The following is a 17035-nucleotide window of genomic DNA, read 5'->3' on the forward strand; positions in this document are numbered from 1 at the left end:
AAAATCTGGTTATATTGCTTCAACTCTAAGCAAAAGAGCACTATGAATTAGCAGATTATTTTTTGTAATCGACACAATTTAATTTTATGGCCCTACTTTGGAACCAGAACTAATGAAGAAGTCCAGACACTTGAAGTTCTAATCACTCCTGGCTTTACTGTTTCCCAAATTTACACCTTCATGTCTCCTAAAAACCACTCATTAACTGGGTTAGCAGTAATTGGATTACTAAGTATAATTATTTTTTCTATATTATAGCATTTTAGTCAAATCAATTGTTTCTTTTTGGGGGAAGAATATATGTGAATCAAATTTTTTCAGAGCTCTTATCAGCATTTTTTAATTGTTCCATGCTGAAGTCTTCATCATAAAGAGTGAACCCTTTCTGATTCTGATGCTCTCCCGTGATTGAGGTCATGTTTTGACCTTTTAAAGTACTGACAAGATTTTAGCTAATTTCCATTTCAGGTTTTAAGGCATTTCTTAGGAGACCATCCAGCTTGCCTTTCCATGCTTCTTTTAAATTTAGCTTTGTATTAATAAGACAAAATACATAGTGGTTAGGAAGATACAGTTTTGGATTAGAGTTTTGGTTTTGCCACTGAATAGCTGTGTGACCAAGGTCAAGTTACTTATGCTCTCTTAAGTTTTAATTTCTTCATATGTAAAATGGAGGTTCCTGGGAAGATACAAGGAAATGATGCATATAAAATTGCTTAGCATTTGGCACAGAATAAGCAGTCAATAAATATAAGCCATTATTATTATTACTACTACTACTCTATTGTCCACTCTAAGCATTCTGGAACATTCTGTTTTATCATATCAGAACTACTTTTCATCTCCTTCTGAAATGTACATAATAGTGCTGAGAATCCAGAATGTACCCTCGGGAGGTCTACTAGGCAAGTAGTAAATATGGCACTTTATCATTATAGTCATATAACAGTTTTTTATGGATAGTTGCTAATCATGACTTTGAAAATTGCATTATTTCTTTCCCTAAGTGTTTTGCTGCACTATGGATATTAAGCTCTTGGCAAATGTATTTAATGTCAATCTGTACTCGTAACACTGAGTAACTTCTAAAAAGAGGTGGATTTGTTTCTGTAATGGAAACTGGAGGCAGAGAGGTTTACATGCAGACAATAGTACTTTGGACTTCAGTATTAATGTTTTCTGGCAATAAAACAATATGTTTTGGTGGACAACAACATGTTGGACATGTTATAGGTGACAGTGATATCCATATTGATAACACTTTTTCCTTTTTTTAAAGGATTTATTTGTTTATTTATTTACCAAACAGAACATTTTAAACATACTGTCTTAAAATGCATTATATATCATCTTCATCTGGCATAATTTCACGTCTTTCATTCAAAACACATTTATTGAACCTAAAGAGATAAATAAAGTACTGTCCTTACCACCAAGACACTCATTGTTTAGAAAGTGGGGACAGCCACACGCACGGATCATTTTGTGTAATACCTGTTAAAATAAAGAATGGAAAATGAGGAGAATAAGTACTTCAGTGTGTGGGACTTCTCTTGGGAGGATTCAGAGATGATGCTTGAGTGAGTCTTGAAGCATAGAAAAGGATGTAAAACTCTCCAGGAAGAGGAAGTTGCATTAAAAAAGCTCTAAGGTATGACAAGCATAGCTTCTCAGGGAATGAATGACTTTTTAATTTTTTTTTAATGGTTTGGAGGTTAGGTTGGCTAGGAGGTAGCTATGGGAGAACAAAAGAGTAGAGAGGGAGATTAGGCGAGAAAGCAAAATCGTGATCAGAATATACAGGAGGAATTTGCACTGTAACAAGTGTGGGAGGAGTCATCAAAGGGCTTGGGGGTAGAGGAGACTAGAGACTAGTGACTGAGAGAAAAGGTAGGAGGCTGATAAAATTATCTCAGTGGTTCCCAGTCCCTACTGTACTTCAAAATTACCCTCGACATTCACTAATAATACAGATGCTTTAGCCCCACCATGGAGATTTTTATTAAGTAGGTTCATAGTGGGGATGGGTTATTTTAATATTTAAACAAGCTCCATCGATGATACTGATCAACAGCCAGGTTTGAGAAATATCTGTGTGATAGCCCATGGCAGAAAGCAGGAAGTTTAAAAAAAAAATCTCATTTGGGTTTATGGGTATGCAGAGAGAAGCTGCTAGAGTCAAGTCAGAAAATGCTAGTGTCTGACTGGTTCACTGGAGCATTAACTGCTGAGGCAAATTTTTGGAATAAGTGAAGAAAGCCCAGGGCAGTTGGCTAGTCCATGAGAGGGGGTCAGAGGCAGTCTGTTAATATCAGGGCCTGCAAACCCATGCTGCTGGTGCATTTTATAGGCTGCATGCATAATCCAGAGGAGGGAAACTTTCAAGGCGTAGGTCTCTTCCCTTGTGTTGTGTAATTTTTCCTTAGGCTGATTTCACCTGTTCCTATGCAGCCTAAAATATCTTGGTCTCCACAGTCTGTGTCGTAAATGAAAGCATATTAACATTTAATGTTCAAAATATTATAGCTTTCATCTCCCTTCTGTTCAAGTAGGAATTTCTTAAATTTTCGACAGTTATCTGGGGAATCTACTTACTTTTTCTGCTAAGGCTTCTTCCTCATTTCAATTCTGTCCTCTTATCAAGCTCCTACCTGTTGTTGCCTTTTAAGGGAACCCGCTCTATGGGCACATCCGTCCTCTCAGGGAGCCAGAGCTGGTCTGTCATCTACGGTAGAGGGTGGAAAGGTGAATGAGCCTTGGCCCAGCCCTGTGCTTGTGTCCTCTGGCCTAAACTGGCATGGCTGATGCCATGACTCATAGTGTTTTGTGACACAGTGACTTCCACATCTTTCTTTCCATCCATTTTCTCCATTTTTCCTCAGTTTGCTTGAATGAGTGAAAAAATGGAGATGGTAAAGGATAACAGATGCCATCCTCTGCTCCTTGACTGAGTCATTCATTCAGTGATTCAAGTTATACTGAGTACTGTGTATCTGTAAATTAGCTTTTGAGTCTAAACAGCTAAGGTCTTTGGCATGTGGGCCTTAGAAATATGGTTATCATATAATACATCTCTTCTCACATGAAGGACTGATTGTCCTATGCACATGGCTAAGATTTTTGAACCATAAATACCAAAAGAAAATTTCAAGGTCTCCTGTCACAGAACAAACAGAATTTAAAAATTCGTTTATTATTATAGATAAATTTTAATCACAACTAATGATTTTAGACCTTAATGCCAACCATTTCATATAAAAAATAAAAGGAGTTAATTCTGATCTCAATTTAGGTCAATCTTTATTTTAGAAAAAAAAAGGTATGATACTACAGTTTTATTATAATCTACACTCCCACAGGGAACTGGTTTACTCACTCAGCTTTAAATATCACTTTGATGCAAATGACTCATGGATCCCATCTCCAGTCTTACCCTTTTTTTGAGCTTGCGTCCAGATCTCCAGATGGAAGCATTGAACTTAGCATGTCTTCTGCAGAGGAAAAGCACAGGTTTTTGTAAGAGAGTGAAATATATTTGAAATTTGGTAGACATTTGTCTTCCCGTTTTCAGGATTTCTTAAATTTATTAAATTGACTAGAACTTCCAGAATAAAAAGGAATAGTGGCATTGTGTCTCCTTCTGGATTTTATTGATAATTCTTTTATTTATTTATTTAGTTAGTTTTCTTAAAAAGATTTTATTTACTTATTCATGACAGACACAGAGACAGAGGCAGAGACACAGGCAGAGGGAGAAGCAGGCTTCCTGTGGGGAGCCCGATATGGCACTCAAGCTGAAGGCAAATGCTCAACCACTGAGCCACCCAGGTGCCCCTGATAATTCTTTTAGTGATTCAGTATTAGCCATAATTTTTACTATTGGCTAAAATTAATATTTTTTTCTCAGCTAAAGAAAGAGCTTTCCTAGCTTATTGAGGTTTGCCACTCCCTCCCCCCACTTTACTGAGGCATAATTGGCAAATAAATCTGTAATATATTTAGAATGTACAGCATGATATATATATACATATATATGTGTATAAAATAGTTTCCTCTGATCCATGGTTTAGCCTTCTGCAGTTTCAGTTACCCGCAGTCAACCACAGTAGGGAAGCAGATGATTATCCTTCTGAAGCATCATCAGAAGGTCAGTAGTAGCCTCATGCTACATCACTGTGTCTACATCATTTACCTCACTTCATCTCATCATGTAGACTTTTTATTTTCTCACATTATTACAGGAGGAGGGTGAGTGCAATACAATAAGATATTTTGAGACAGAGGGAGAGAACACATTTATGTAACTTTTATTGCAATAAATTGTTAAAATTGTTCTATTTTTAGTTATTGTTAAGCCCTTACTGTGTCTAATTTAGAAAATAATTTTATCATATGTATGTATAAAAAAAAAACATAGTATATATAGGGTTTGATACTGTCCGTGGCGTGAGGCATCTTGCAATGTATCCCTGTGGATAAGTGGGGATTACTGTACATTTTGAAATGATTACCACAGGCAGCTTAATTAACACATTTATCATATCATATATAGTTACCTTTAAAAAATGTTTATTTAAATTCACTTTAACTAACATATACTGTATTATTAGTTTTAGAAGTAGAATTTAGTGATTCATCAATTGCATGTAACACCCAGTGGTGGGATGCCTGGGTGGCTCAGTGGTTCAGTGTCTGCCTTCAGCTCAGGGCATGGTCCCGGGATCCTGGGATCAAGTCCCGCATCGGGATCCCTGCATGGGGCCTGCTTCTCCCTCTGCCTGCGTCTCTGCCTCTCTCTCTCTGTGTCTCATGAATAAATAAAGTCTTAAAAATAAACAATACTCCGTGCTCATCGCATTTGAGCTCATCGCATTAATGCCCTTCACCTAATTACCCCATCTCCCCCCCACCACCCCTCCAACAGCCCTGTTTGTTCCCTATAGTTAAGAGTCTCTTTTGGTTTGTCTCCCCCTTTGATTTCATCTTACTTTATTTTTCCTTCCCTTCCCATATGTTCATCTGTTTTGTTTATTCCACGTATGAGTACAATCATATGCTATTTGCCTTTCTCTGACTGACTTATTTTGCTAAGCATAACACCTTCCAGTTCTACCCACATGGTTGCAAATGGCAAGACTTCATTCTTTTTGATGGCAGAGTAAGTTACCTTTTTTTTTTTTTTTTTGAGTGAGAACACTTAAGATCTGTTTCTTTGAAAATTTCAAGTACACTGTTACTAAGTGTAGTCACCATGCTGTACATTAGATCTTCTGAACTTTATAACTGGAAGTTTGTGTTCCTTGACCCAGATCTCCCCATTCCCCTCCCTGACTCCTTGCCCTTGGCAACCACCATTCTACTTTCTGTTTTTGGTTACACACATATGTAATACCATATAGTATTTCTCTTCCTCCATCTGGCTCATTTCACTTAGCATTAATGCCCTCAAGGTCATACATATTGTCTCAAATGGCAGGGTTTCCTTTTCTAAGGCCGAATGATATTCTATTGTATATGTGTGACACATTTTCTTTATCTGTTCATCTATCAGTAGACCGATTGTTTTCATATCTTGGCTGTTGTGAATAATGCTGCAATGAACATAAGAGTGGAGATATCTCTTTGAGATAATGATTTCATTTCCTTTGGATAAATACCCAGAAGTGGGATTGCTGGATCATATGATGCTTCTATTTTTAATTATTTGAGCAGCCCCCATTCTGTTTATCATATTGGTTGTATCAGTTCACATCCTTACCAACATTTTAGAAGTATTGTATTTTCTCCACATCTTCACCAACATTTGTTATCATTTGTCTTCTTGATAATAGACATCCTAACAAGTATGAGGTGCTATCTCATGGTGATTTGATTTGTATTTCCCTGATGATTGGTGATGTTGAGCATCTTTTCATGTACCTGTTGGTCATTTGAATGTCCTTTTTTTTAGAAAAATGTCTACTCAGGTTTTTTGCCCATTTTAAAATCATTTGATTGATTGATTACTATTGAGTTAAAAGTTACTTTTATTTTCCATAGCAAACCCTTATTAAATGTTTAGTTTACAGATGTTTTCTGCAATTCCATAGGTTGCCTTTTCATTTTGTTAACTGTTTCCAATGCAGTGAAGAAGCATTTTAGCTTATTTATTTTTATTTTTGTTGACTATATTTCTGCTGTAGGATCTGAAAAATTGTTGCCAAAACCAATATCAAAGAGCTTTTTCCTTTATGTTTTTTTTTTCCCTAGGAGTTTTATGGTTTGAGGTCTTATATTTAAGTTTCTAATGCATTTTGAGTTGATTTTTGTGTATATTAAGACAAGGGTCTAATTTCATTCCTCTGGAAATGGATATCCACTTTTCCCAACACCATTTATAGAAGAGAACTATCCTCATTGTATATTCTTGGCGACTTTGTCGAAAATTAGTTGACCATATTTCTGGGCTCTCTATTTTATTCTATTTCTTTCCTTCCCCCCCCCCCCCCACCTCCCTCCTTCCCATCCTTCCTTTGTCCCTGACTTTCTTTTAATACCATATTTTTTTATTACTAAAGTGGTATCTCCAGTGTTGCTCTTCTTGCTCAAGCCTGTTTTAACTATTAGAATCTTTTGTCATTCTATATGAATTTTAGGATTGCTTTTTCTATTTATGTGAAAAATGCTATTGGAATTTTGATAGATGTTGCATTAAATTTATAGATCATTTTGGGTTGTATGGGTATTTCAACAATATTAATTCTTCCTATCTATGACCATGGGGTGTTTTTCCATTTATTTGTGTCTTTTTAAATCTCTTCCATAAATATTTTATAGTTTTTGGTGCTCAGGCTTTTTTTTTCCCTTCTTGGTTAATTTATTCCTATTTTCTTGTTTTTGATACTATTATAAATGGGATTGTTTTCTTAATTTTTTTGGATATTTGTTATTAGTGTATAGAAATACAACTGATTTTTGTATGTTGATTTTGGATCCTGCAAATTTACTGAATTTGTTTTTGGTCCTAACAGTGTTTTGGTGGAGTCTACAGTTTTCTATATATACAGTTGTGTCATCTGTAAACAGAGACAATTTGCGTCTTTCTTTTTGATTTAGATACCTTTTAATGATTGCTTTGGCTAAGGATATCTGGTACCATGTTGAAGAGGAGTGATAAGAGTGGGCACTCGTCTTGTTCTTGATCTTTGTGGGAATGCTTTCAACCTTTTATCATTGAGTATAATGTTAGCAGTAGGTATGTCGTATAAGACTTTTATTATTTTGAGATATGTTCCTTCTATATCCAGTTTGTGGAGAGTTTTTTTTAAATCATAAAAGGATGTTGAATTTTATCAACTTTCTTTTCCTGAATCTATTGAAATGATCATATTATTTTTATATATTTTGTGAATGTGGTATATCAGATTTATTAATTTGTATTACATTTATGTTGAGCCATCCTTGCATCCAAGGAATAATCCTGCTTTATCATGGTGTATGATCCTTTTAATGTACTGTTGAATTTGGTTTGCTCTGAGGATTTTTGTATCTATATTCATCAGGTATGTAGAGCTGTAGTTTTCTTTTGGCATAGTGTCCTTGACTAGCTTTGGTATCAGGGTCCTGCTGGCCTCTTATTTAAAAATTTTTTTTTTAATTTTTATTTATTTATGATAGTCACACAGAGAGAGAGAGAGAGGCAGAGACATAGGCAGAGGGAGAAGCAGGCTCCATGCTCCGGGAGCCCGACGTGGGATTCGATCCCGGGTCTCCAGGATCGCGCCCTGGGCCAAAGGCAGGCGCTAAACCGCTGCGCCACCCAGGGATCCCCTGCTGGCCTCTTAAAATCAATTTGGAAATCCCCCTTCTCTAATTTTTTGGAAGAGTTTGAGAATGATTGGCATTAATTCTTTAAATTTTTGTTAGAATTCACCAGTTAAATCATCTGATTCTGTTCTTCTCTTTTTTGGGTGGCTTTTGACTACTGACTCATCTTCTTACTTGTTATTGGGCTGCTCATATTTTCTATTTCTCCATTATTCAATTTGGTAAGCTGTATGTTTCTAGTTACCAGTTTCTTCTAAGGTTATCCGGTTTGTTGGTGTAAAATGTTCATAGTAGCCACTTATGATTCTTTGTACTTAGGTGATATCAGTTGTAATGTCTCCTCTTTCATTTCTGATCTAATTTATCTGAGTCTTTTCTCTTTCTCTTAGTCTAGCTAAAAGTTTGTCAGTTTTATCTTTCAAGAACCTGGCTCTTATTTTAGTCTATCTTTTCTATTATCTTTCTGGTCTCTACTTCATTTATTTCTCTTCTGATTTGTGTTATTTCCTTCCTTATACTAAATTTGGGCTCATTTTTTTTACTCTTTTTCAGGTTTCCTTGAAGTGTTTATTTCAGACCTATTTTTTAAAAAAAGATTTATTTATTTTTATTTGAGAGAGAGTGAGTGAGAGCAGGGGGAAGGACAGAGGGAGAGGGACACAGTGTCCTAAGCAGACTCCATGCTGAGCATGGAGCTTGCTGTGGGGCTCAATCTTACAACCTGAGCAGAAACCAAGAGTTGGACACTTAACTGACTGTGCCCCCCAGGCACCCCAGATCTTTCTTTTTTCTTAATATAAGCATTTGTACTATAAGCATCCTTCTTAGAACTGCTTTTGCTGCATCCCATAGGGTTTAGTATGTTGTATTTCCATTTTCATTTATCTTAAGATTTATTTCATTTCCTTATTGACCTCTTCTTTTTTAAAAAAAAAATTAGCAGTGAATGTTAAAGAAGTTAAAATATTTTTTTTGGCCATTGAGCCTGTAATCATATTTTTTTCTCATTTGATTTATAGATAAATTAAATTGTAATCATAGACTTACTGATATTAAATTATCCATATATTTCTGGGAGATAGAGAATATAATTACAGTATGTTATTTCTTTAATATATTGCTAGATTCCATGTATTAGTATTTTATTAAGAATGTTTGCATTTATATTCAAAGAAGATTGCTTTATGTTTTAAGTGCAGTCATTTTTCAAGTTTTCTTATCAAAGTTATAATTTTGTAAAATTATTTGAGCAGCCGTCTTTCTCTGTAGTTAGAAAATTTTTAAATGGCATAGGAATTATCAGTTCCTTAAGATTTGAAATTTGTAAAAAATGAGATCAGTTGAGGCTGACATTGCTGTGGGGAGAACTTTTTGGATATCTTTCTCAGTATATTCTATGACTGTCCTGCATTCAAGTTTTCTACTTCTTGAATTAGCTTGCTGATTTTGTGTTTTCATCTGTAAATGATCAATGATGTTGTGCATCTTTTTTGTACTTATTAGCTATTTTTTCATCCCTAAATGATCAATGATGTTATGCATCTTTTTTATACTTATTGGCTATTTATGTATCTTCTTTGGAGAAATGTCTGTTCAAATCCTTTGTCCATTTTTAATGGGGTTATTTGTCTTTATTATTGACTTGCAACAGTTCTTTATAAATTTTGAATACAAGTCTCTTATCATATACATGATTTGCAGATATTTTCTCTCATTCTGTTGGTTGTTTACTTTCTTGATGATATCATTTGAAATGTTTAATTTTTTTTTTAAAATTTTTATTTATTTATGATAGTCACAGAGAGAGAGAGAGAGAGGCAGAGACATAGGCAGAGGGAAAAGCAGAGACATAGGCAGAGGGAGAAGCAGGCTCCATGCACTGGGAGCCCGACGTGGGATTCGATCCTGAGTCTCCAGGATCGCGCCCTGGGCCAAAGGCAGGCGCCAAACCGCTGCGCCACCCAGGGATCCCGAAATGTTTAATTTTGATGAAGTTTAGTTTATCTACTTGTGTGTGTGTGTGTGTGTGTGTGTGTGTGTGTGTGTGTGTTTCCTTCTGGTGTCATATCTAAGAAATCATTGCCTAACCCAAAGTTATGAAGATTTACTCATGTTTCCTTTTAAGAATTTTATAATTTTACCACTTACATTTGGGTCTGTAATTCATGTTGAGTTAATATTTGTATATAGTGTGATGTAGGGGTACAATTTTATTACTTTTGCATGTGGACATCTAATTGTCCTAGTACCATTTGTTGGAAAGGCAATTTCTTCTCTATTACCATTTAATTTTAATCTTTACATGGATTTTTGCTTTGGAGCTCAGTTAAAGAATCTTTTGCCTTTTAATTTAAAAGACAAGTTTAATCCATTTACATGCATTATTATTGATGACATATTTAGACTTTCTTTGGAAATATTCAGATCTTCAGGACTTTTATGTTTTTGTTTTATTTGTTATCCCTTCATATTGTTACTTTTTGAAATGGGGATTACTTTTCTTTCAGGTTTACAGAATGAGTGTTTTTATTTCTTCTTTCTGATAGCAGGAAACTGTTGATAATATTCATTTCATAAATCACATATGCCAGTAGTTTTATTATTATTTTTTAAAGATTTTATTTATTTATTCACGAGAGACACACAGAGAGAGAGGCAGAGACACAGGCAGAGGGAGAAGCAGGCTCCATGCAAGGAGTCTGACATGGGACTCGATCCCAGGACTCTAGGATCACGCCCTGGACTGAAGGCAGGTGCTAAACTGCTGAGCCACCCAGGGATCCCCCACCAGTAGTCTTATTACTTGAGAGTCACATTTCAAGTTGCATTAAGTGAGGGTAGGTGTACAGTTCATTGGTATAAATGTAGATGATTGTGCTATGAGTTTTCTAAGGACAATGAAATATAAGTATTCAGAGGGTCTGATATGAAAATGAAATGTCTGATATTAATATAATGATAAACATATTAGACATATGACTCCATTGCTTTTTTTTTTTTATTTTTTATTTTTTTTATTTTTATTTTTATTTATTTATTTTTTTTTATGACTCCATTGCTTTATTTAATTTATGGCTAATTTTTACTTAGTCTTATTTAGTAGCTACTTTTTACTTCTGTAAAATCATTCAGTTCTTGAAATATGTATAACACAGGCTCAAAAAGCTACATATAGCAAGATAATGTTGCTTAACATTACCAGAATTCTACAAATATAAATACAGTTCAAATCTTGAAATGTATTTTTCTATGTTCACACTTTATTGTAGGACGCATATTCTTTAATTGAGAAGACTGAAGCAGAACAAAATACCCTATATTCATATCAAAAATATGTGGAAAGTTCAAAAAGAAAGAAAAGCAGAATTCCTCCCCCACCTATCCTGCTATCCCGAACTCATTGTTCTGTGACATTGAAACCTGCTCCATTTATTTCAGATGTTAAGGTATGTTGCCCTAATTATGATCTTTATTTCAGGTAAAGCAACACAAGTACTTTTATGACTATCATGATTGATACTTTACTTGCTCTTAGGACTTGAATAGTCTTATTTATAAGCACCGAACACTAGGATTAGTATTGTATTATCTTAACTATACTTAGCTTCTTCAAGACCTTTCTTCTTTGTGCTATTTTCCTTTATGTTCTATTTAGCCTTGCTATACCCAAATATATAGTAAGAATAAACAGGGGAGAAGCATTTCTCTCTTACGTATCTTTGTCACCATGGGGTAGCCATATGCTGACATCCTAGTGTGTTCAAGATGAAGTGCTCAGCTGAACTGGAAACAGGCATTTGAAGAGGATAGAAGTTACTCTCAGAGCCAATGATGGAGATGAGGAAATTTGGGGATAACAGATTTGGGGGTTCTTCCTAGAGTTCTTTGAGTAAATGAGGATTCTCTTAATGCAAACAAATGACAATTCCAGCCATATTGTAAATCATAAATCTTTATGTATTATTGAATAATGAACTCTTGCTCTCATCCCCAGTGCCTTGGAACTTGGCCTAAATGTGACTCTAACTTGAAATTTAGTGTCCTCACAAGCGTTCCATTTGATTTATGTTTTAAATGTTAAATTTTCCTCTGGATGATCAACAACATGCTCTTTGATGTAGTATAAAAAAGTTTTATGTTTGTCTTTAGGATATTCTGCTTGAACTTATATCAACTTGGTATTGTGGAAAGGGCACAGGCTTTAAAGTCAGACACCACTTATTAGCAGTATGACCTTAGGAAATCTAAATATACTTTGAGAGATGGTAGTGGTGTTTTTATTTGTAAAATACATTTGCTGTGAAAATTAAATGAAATAATATATGACAGTCCTGTCATATTAGTTGACATCCCTCCATATCTTATATAAAACATGTGTAGTAAATAAAGTTTGCTTAAAACAATTAATGATGGTATAGAATGTGATTATATTATTTGATGATTTTTTTCATAAATTTTGTGCATTGAGCATTATCGAGTATCTCTTATCTGTCCAGCTCTGTGTGAGATAATTGAGATATAAAAATAATCACAAAGTTTGATTCCATTCTTTGAGGAGCTGCAGACTAAATGGGATATGGACATTAGTGAGAAGCAATACCACCTTTATAATGTTTTATAATTGGTGAAATAGAAGTAATATTCATCTTACACCTAACAGTGTTGTTATCAATGCATTATTGCAATTGCTAGCATTTTTAAAGTTCAACTTTAGATTTTTTTTTGGATCTGTTTAAGAATGAGTATTTGCTGATTTTGGAAATTCAGTATATAACTAAGACTGGATGCCTTACCAAGAGTTTTTCTTTGTTTTTATTCAAACGTTCTGGTTTATTTAACCAAAATATATATTTTTTTGTATTTCAAATTAGTGAATAGATTATATTACTTCATAATGCTTAGAAATAGGAAGGTACAAGTATTTCATATCGGACCTGTAGTTGTAGGACCTGCCACTTAGCACATTATGTGAAGTTTTATATATATTATACATTAGTAGAGTTGTGCTCCACGAATTTATTACATACTCACCAACACTAGATGGTGCTGTGGGCTTAAATAAGTTTTCTGGTTAGAGGGTTCAGCCATCTTTTGTTTTATCAAAATCTCTTATTAAAGCATTTGTTTTATTAAAATCTATTTTAATAGTTGAAAATGCTGATGTTATTAATAAACTTTTACTTCTAAAGTTAGTGCTGATTTGTTCATGGTGTCTTTACTCTTGCATAGATTCTAATTACACATTGCTCCTTATAGTTACACAAACTAAGATATCTTCATTTGTGGAGCAAAATAGGAATATATATCCTTCTAAAAATGCTTTTAGAGAGAATTTTACCCTTCAAATTCTGATTTATATAGAGAGCTTAACTTAGAGAAAATAATAATTTAAGTCATATAACACAATCTTTCTGCCTCCAGCCCCCTCCCCCTTTTTGTAAAATGGTACTCTTTTTGCATGGAAAGTTAGTTTTTAAATTTCTTCTGAAATTCATTTGATTTTTTTCCCCCCTCTTGGCTTCCAGCTTCCAAGTTCTTTCAATGCTGTGTCTCTGTCCTTGGAGTTCTACCTTTGTCAAGTGTCCCTTAATTACCTGAGCAGTTTTCTGTATAGACATAAAAGTTTGGACACCTGTACCAGAAACTCTAATTCATTGAGGCCAGGCAGGCTTGGGTATATGTAATTTAGAAAAATGGTTGGTTCTGTGAAAATAGTATTTCTCTGCACAGTCAGGGTTGAGAGCCAGTCGTGCAGACAAGACACCATTAGGATTTTTCTGTTGACCTAGAGGAAGAAATAGCTAAGCTAAGCTACAGAGATAGTTGCTTTTTTTTTTTTTTTTTAGATAGTTGCTTCTTAGAGACAATTACATTTTCCCTTCTTCCCAGTTTTCCTTATCATTTAGATGTTGAGATGTTGGGAAGAGGAGCCTCTGGGGAAAAGGGAATGACACATGATGACAACCCATCCAATCCCAACCTCAGGACAATATGGCTCCTTCATAATGCTATTCCGTTAGGTATCAACTTACTCCCTTTTCCCTCCTTTCACTGAGGACTCTCCATTATTTTGACACCTTGGGCAGAAGAATCAGTTCTAATCATTTAATTAAGTTTAAGTTTGATTGTGTTTTGTAGAATTAGCATTTTGTTTTTGGTGTCTTTCTGTATTTAAGAATTATCAAATATCATGCTATTATCTGATCTTGGGCAAGTTATCGAGCATTTCTGTTTCTCCATTTCCTGTAAAGCAAAGTGACCACAGTAATCCCATTTCAGAGGGATGTTGCAAATATTAGAAAGTTTATGTAAATTTCCTAATATTACTTTGTACATAGAAACTGCTCATTTAATGGTAGTTAAAATAATCAATAATGAATAATAGTTTTTGTAGTCCCAGATAAAGTGAACCCTATATTTGTCTTTATTTTTTCGAGATTAAGCCTAAGTATATTTGTAAACTTAGGTTCCATGTTTTAAAACTCAAATAGTTATATTTTTATTTGGAAAAGTATTCCTCTTGCCACATCTTTTTTGTTTTTTTTTAAGATTTATTTAAATTCCAGTTACTCAATATACAGTGTAATATTAGTTTCAGGTGTATAATTTATTGTTTCAACACTTCCATACAATAGCTGGTGCTCATCACAACTAAGTGTCACATCTTGATAAAAGCAATTGAATGCTTTGTTAGACAGACTATGGATGATGGGTTCATCTCTCTCCTTGACAGGTTTCCTGGTACTGCATTTTGGGTTGCAAAGCAGAAGGGAGCTACGGAAAAGTAAGGCTAAACAATAATCATCTCCCAAACTCAGGAGAAGCGGTATGTCAAATTAAAAAAAAAACCTCTAAAGGTCAGGAAATCTTGTCAAAAGTCTTATTAATGACAACTGAATGTTTTTTTTTTATCCCCTTCTATCATTATTTCAGTGAATTTCTCTAATTTCAATTTAAGTCCTAACTCAAATCCAACAGTAAATACAAAGGTTTTATTTATTTATTTTATGATAGAAGAATTATTTAATTATATTTTTAAAGTCATATTACTTCAGTTTCCCATATATAAACTTGAAATATGTTTTTGTTAACAGATACCGGCTGATGGTAAAAGCATTTTTGAAGTGAAAGGTTTAGAAACTAATGAAAAATATGTCTTTGCAATTGCTGCTTATTCTTCTAATGGGAAGCTTATTGGTGATGCTGTTGGGGAAACAACTAAACCAATTCTGGTTTATCCACCTCTTTCTGCTGTTACTGCTCGGATGTTCTTGACGCAGGTAGAAGAAATTTCTGCTAATTTTTTCCTCTATGTTTTTTTTCTCTTAAGCTGTTACTAAGTAATTTCTAATGGGAAAAAAATCACAGTGGATATTCTAAAGCTCTTGTAATACATATTTCCATTACTGCAGTTTAGTCTCATAAAAATAGGAATCATTCCTTCTCTTTTTAGTGAGATTGATTTTTACAGTAACATTTTTTTCTTGGATTACAAATGTATTCAGGAAAAAAATGCTATTGTAAAATTTAATTTTAAATTTAATTTAATTTTAAATTTAATTTTAGAAATTTAGAAAATACTGAAATGTACAAAGAAGAAAATAAATGTTATCTATTATCCTATCATCCAGAGTAGCAGTTCTTAACTTGGGACAGTTTTGGTCCCCAGGGGACATTTGTCAATGTCTGGAGACATTTTTAGTTGTCATAACCTAGAAGGGTGCTTCTGGCATCTAGTGGGTAGACCCCAGGAATGTTGAAAAGCACTCTCCAATGCAAAGGACAGTTCTCCCTAACAAAGAATGACAAAGTCCGCCCCAAATGTCAGTAGTGCCAAGATGGGAGAAACCCTGATCCAGAGCTATCTTTCCATTTGTGCGTGTGTGTGTGTATACAATTTTATATACACGCACATTTTTATATATATACGTGTTTGAATTTATGTGTAATATATAATCTAATCACAGCATATAATTTTATATCCTGATATTTTCATTTAATATATAATTGACATTTTTTTCATTCCAGTAAGTATTCCTCCACAGCATAATTTTTAACACCTGCATCTTATAAAGGTATTGCCTCTTTTAACGATACTGCATCTTACAGATAGATCATAGTTTACTTAGTAATCTTTACTGGTGGGCATTTTGATATTTTTCAAAAGTCTTTTGCTATTATAAACAAAGCTGTGATGCACGTCTTGGTATATATAATCTATATATATAGATGCTGTAATCTATCTGCATCCATGATTACTTTTTTGGGTTAGATTTACAGAAGTGAAATTTCCAGACACACAGGCCTGAGTTCAAGTTCCAGTTCCTCACGTTAGCTACATGATTTTAAGCAAGCAACTTTAATGTATGAAGTGGGAATAATAATAGTGGTTACCTCCCAGAGGTATTATGAGTATTAAATGGAATTATGTTTCACCAGTGCACTTGTCACACAGTAGGCACTTAGTAAATATTATTTTTAGTTATGAATATACTCATGAATTAACATTTTTGCTGAAATGATTGCCTGCCTTATAAAACAGATCACCAGTGAATAGGACACAAGGAAGAATGACTCATTGACCTAAGTCTCTAGAATCTAATTTTAAGCCTATCGTTGGCTCTAGAAATGATGACTATTTTAAATTTTATCACATTTCTATTGTGCTATTATTTTTCTCTTAATAGTTGATTAGTATAATAAGCTAAGATCTTAATGGTATTTTATATTCTCATATTTTTCAAAGAAAATTAAATCGAGAGAATTGCTAGGATTTGTCTAGCATTGGTTTAGCATGTCATATTGGCTCATGGTTTTCTGATGTTTTTATTTCTTTGGAATCTAATATATTCCCTAATTTGCAGTGATGGAGTTATTTCAAAGTGAGGAACCGAATATTTTATCAAGGCCTAATTTTTCTCCAGGGAGGTTTGACTTTTGGGTTTCATTTGGCAGAACTTTCATTGAAAAGTTAATAAAACCAAGTGCAAGCTATTCTACTGGAATAATGAGAAGTGTCATAAAGTAATGACCAATGTTTCATTATTGACACTATATTTGCAGTACTGTGTTCATTTATGATAGTATATGAGCATTCTCTCTCATAATGTTAAGTGACTGAAGCAAAATTTTCTTACTTAGTAAGCTTAGTAAAACTTAATTTACAGCTCAAGTTTAAGCCTTTAAGTTCTAGCAAAAAAATGTATCTTTCCTTTGGAATTGCAATCTA

General features: G+C 34.0%; 1 protein-coding gene across 13 annotated transcripts in view; it reads left to right on the top strand.

The window, feature by feature from the left end:
* CFAP54 (cilia and flagella associated protein 54) overlaps positions 1–17035 on the top strand; it is a 291046-nt gene that overhangs the window by 74352 nt on the left and 199659 nt on the right. For all 13 annotated transcript variants that reach the window (XR_003133016.3, XR_003133013.3, XR_003133014.3 and 10 more), the window contains 3 exons: positions 11076–11252; positions 14540–14632; positions 14901–15086. Coding sequence is in view for 9 of the 13 variants with exons in the window: in XM_025438907.3 (XP_025294692.3) it covers positions 11076–11252; positions 14540–14632; positions 14901–15086 (456 nt within the window). In the remaining 4 variants the exon portion in view is untranslated. The remainder of the gene's footprint in view (positions 1–11075; positions 11253–14539; positions 14633–14900; positions 15087–17035) is intronic.

The sequence above is a fragment of the Canis lupus genome, chromosome 15 (assembly GCF_003254725.2).
Source record: "Canis lupus dingo isolate Sandy chromosome 15, ASM325472v2, whole genome shotgun sequence".
NCBI classification, from domain to species: domain Eukaryota; kingdom Metazoa; phylum Chordata; class Mammalia; order Carnivora; family Canidae; genus Canis; species Canis lupus.